Raw genomic sequence first — 3,038 nt, forward strand, 5'->3', positions numbered from 1 at the left:
CTCTCTCTTTTGCGTTTTGTGTGTGCGTGCGCGTTCCGTGAGAACGGAGAGCTCGCCGGCGTTGCCGATCGCCGTCGTGACAGCCATTCCGGCACACGGCGCCAACATTTGGTACCAGAGCGTTGCATGTTCTATAGTGGCTCGGTGAGCCCACCGCGCGAGCCAGCTCGGAAGAAATTCGTCATCCCTCGGAGGAGCCCGGCGGCGGAGGAGATGGGCGACACGGGAACGTCCGGCGGCGCGGGAGAGCGGGTTCGCGAGAGCTCGCTCATGTGGCCGATGCTCACCCGCTCGAATTATGCGGAGTGGGCGATGTTGCTTCAATGCAACTTCGAGACCCTTGAGATCTGGGACACCATTGATCCTGGCGGCGAAGGCGTGAAGAGATCGCGGGACCGGCAGGCCATGGCCGGCATCCCGCGTTCCGTGCCGCAGGAGATGTGGCAGCTGCTCGGCGCAAAGAAAACCATCAAGGAGGCGTGGGAGGCGGTGAAGAGCATGAGGGTCGGCGCTGATCGCGTGAAGGAGACCAATGCTCAACGCCCGTTGAAGGAATTTGAGAACATAAAGTTCAAGGATTCCGAGACGGTGGACGAGTTCGCCCTCCGCATCGGCGCACTGGCGGCAGACCTACGCACATCCGGTGAGAGCATCGACAACGCCCGAGTTGTGAAGAAGATGCTGCGCGTTCTACCCCAACGTTACGCGCAGATCGCAATTTCGATCAAGACTCTGCTCGATCTCAAGACCCTGACCATTGAGGAACTGGTCGGGCGGCTCAAGATGGCAGAAGATCGCCTCGGGATTAGGGACGTCACCGAGAAGGTTGGCAATCTGCTGCTCTCGGAGGAGGAGTGGGTGGACAAGTACCGGCACCGCCTCATGCCGGAGTCGGCTTCTTCATCTGGGGGAGCTGGGAAGAAGTCCTGGAAGCCAAAGACCGGAGGTGGCGGCGGGCGTGGAGAACGCGGTGATCGCGGCGACAAGAAGGAGCCTGTCGTCAAGTTGACGTCCATGGGCACGCCGAGGCGCAAAGGGCGCTGCAGAAACTGCGGCCTCTACGGTCATTGGGCCGAGGACTGTAAGAAGCCGAAGAAGGAGCGCAAGGAAGAGGCGCATCACGCCCAAGCAGATGTCGATCACCCATCGATCCTTCTAGCCACGGTGAACGTCGTGCGCGTCCACGCGCGCGACGTCGGGCCGGAACCGAGGGGCGCGACGTGCCATGTCGTGCATCTCAATGAAAAGAAGGTGCATCCAGGTGACGGGGAGCAAGACCATGATGCAGAGAAGGATGTGTGGGTCCTCGACATGGGAGCCAGCAACCACATGACGGGGCGGCGCGAGACGCTCACGTCGCTGGACACATCGGTGGGCGGAACGGTGCAGTTTGGCGATGGATCGCTCGTCAACATCGAAGGCATCGGTTACTGTGATGTGTTTGACACTGAACGCTCACTGTTAGCTTGAGCACCTCGTGTCAAGAATCGTCTATACTTGCTAAAGATGAAGCTTGCAGCTCCAGTGTGCCTCATGGCAAAGGCTGATGACAGTGCTTGGCTCTGGCATGGGCGTTACGGCCACCTGAATTTCAGAGCGCTACGAGAGCTAGGAACAAAAGGTATGGTGGAAGGCCTACCTCAGCTGGATCGAGTGGAACAATTCTGTGATGGCTGTGCACTTGGCAAGCAGCATAGATTTCTATTTCCACAGGTTGCAAGTTATAGGGCAGAGAAACCTTTGGACTTTGTTCATGCAGATCTTTGTGGGAAAATCAAGCCAAGTACAGCTGGTGGTAAGAATTATTTTCTCTTGATAGTTGATGATCACTCTCGATACATGTGGGTTGAGCTCCTAACAACCAAAGATGAAGCATTCAAATGTTTCAAGAAGGTGCAGGCCTTAGCTGAAACTGAACGAGGCTGCAAACTCCGGGCTTTCAGAAGTGACCGAGGGGGGAGTTCAACTCAATTGAGTTCAAGCAGTATTGTGATGAGCGAGGAGTGAAGCACTTCACAACAGTACCCTATACACCGCAACAAAACGGCGTTGTTGAGCGTCGGAATCGCACGGTGGTGGAAATGGCCAGGTGTCTGCTCAAGAGCAAGGGAGTTCCGGGTGAGTTTTGGGGAGAAGCTATATCAACAGCAGTTTATCTGCTGAATCGAGCCCCGACCAAGAGCCTGAAGGGTAGAACCCCATTTGAAGCATGGCACAATCGCAAGCCCAAGGTCCATCATCTTCGCACATTTGGGTGTAATGCAAATGTGAAGGTTGCAGGTCCTGGTGTGTCCAAAATGTCTAACAGATCGATCAAGATGGTATTTGTCGGATATGAAACAGGGACAAAGGGATATAGGGTCTATGATCCAATCTCAAGGAAGCTGCACATTTCTCGCGATGTTATATTCGAGGAGAGCAAGGGCTGGGATTGGAAGCCACATGCTCAAGCAGATCCGGTGACATTAGTGTTTGATGTGGAGTTCTACACTGTTGCCGGACAAGGAACAGTAAATGACCAACAGAATGCAGCAGCAGCTGAAGATTTATGGGAACATGAAAATGAACATCAAGGCTCACCTGCCCAGAGTCAGTGGTCAATCAACACTGAGTCTAGTGCTGGTGCAGATCAGTCCACACCACCAGGGAGTCCTCTTGGACAGGGAGTAGAGTTTGCAACACCACCTACTGGAGATTCAGTGGATTCAGATGGAGTGCCAATGAGGTTCAGAACTGTTGATAATTTGAATGACACTACAGAGGATATCCATGGCTTTGAGTATAGTGGGCTGTGTTACTTTGCTGCAGAAGAACCTAGGAGTGTGGAGCAGGCACTAGCAGATGAGTGTTGGAGGGATGCTATGATGACTGAGATGAATTCCATCCAGGCCAACAAGACTTGGGAGTTGTCAACCTTGCCATCAGACCACAAGGCCATTGGGCTAAAGTGGGTGTATAAAGTGAAGAAAGATCCTGAGGGAAATATCACAAAATACAAAGCTAGACTGGTGGCTAAGGGATATGCTCAGCGTGAGGGG

General features: G+C 54.0%; 1 protein-coding gene across 1 annotated transcript; it reads left to right on the forward strand.

Moving 5' to 3' along the window:
• Positions 1–213: 213 nt before the first annotated feature.
• On the forward strand, positions 214–1,470 carry LOC136523664 (uncharacterized). Its single transcript, XM_066517272.1, has one exon. It carries the CDS (start codon positions 214–216, stop codon positions 1,468–1,470), a length of 1,257 nt encoding a protein of 418 aa, XP_066373369.1.
• Positions 1,471–3,038: the final 1,568 nt, after the last annotated feature.

The sequence above is a fragment of the Miscanthus floridulus genome, chromosome 18 (assembly GCF_019320115.1).
Source record: "Miscanthus floridulus cultivar M001 chromosome 18, ASM1932011v1, whole genome shotgun sequence".
Taxonomy (NCBI): Eukaryota; Viridiplantae; Streptophyta; class Magnoliopsida; order Poales; family Poaceae; genus Miscanthus; species Miscanthus floridulus.

What these genes read in the sequence shown, in the direction of transcription:
- LOC136523664 (XM_066517272.1), top strand. Translation starts at nt 214, where the DNA reads ATGGGCGACACGGGAACGTCCGGCGGCGCGGGAGAGCGGGTTCGCGAG.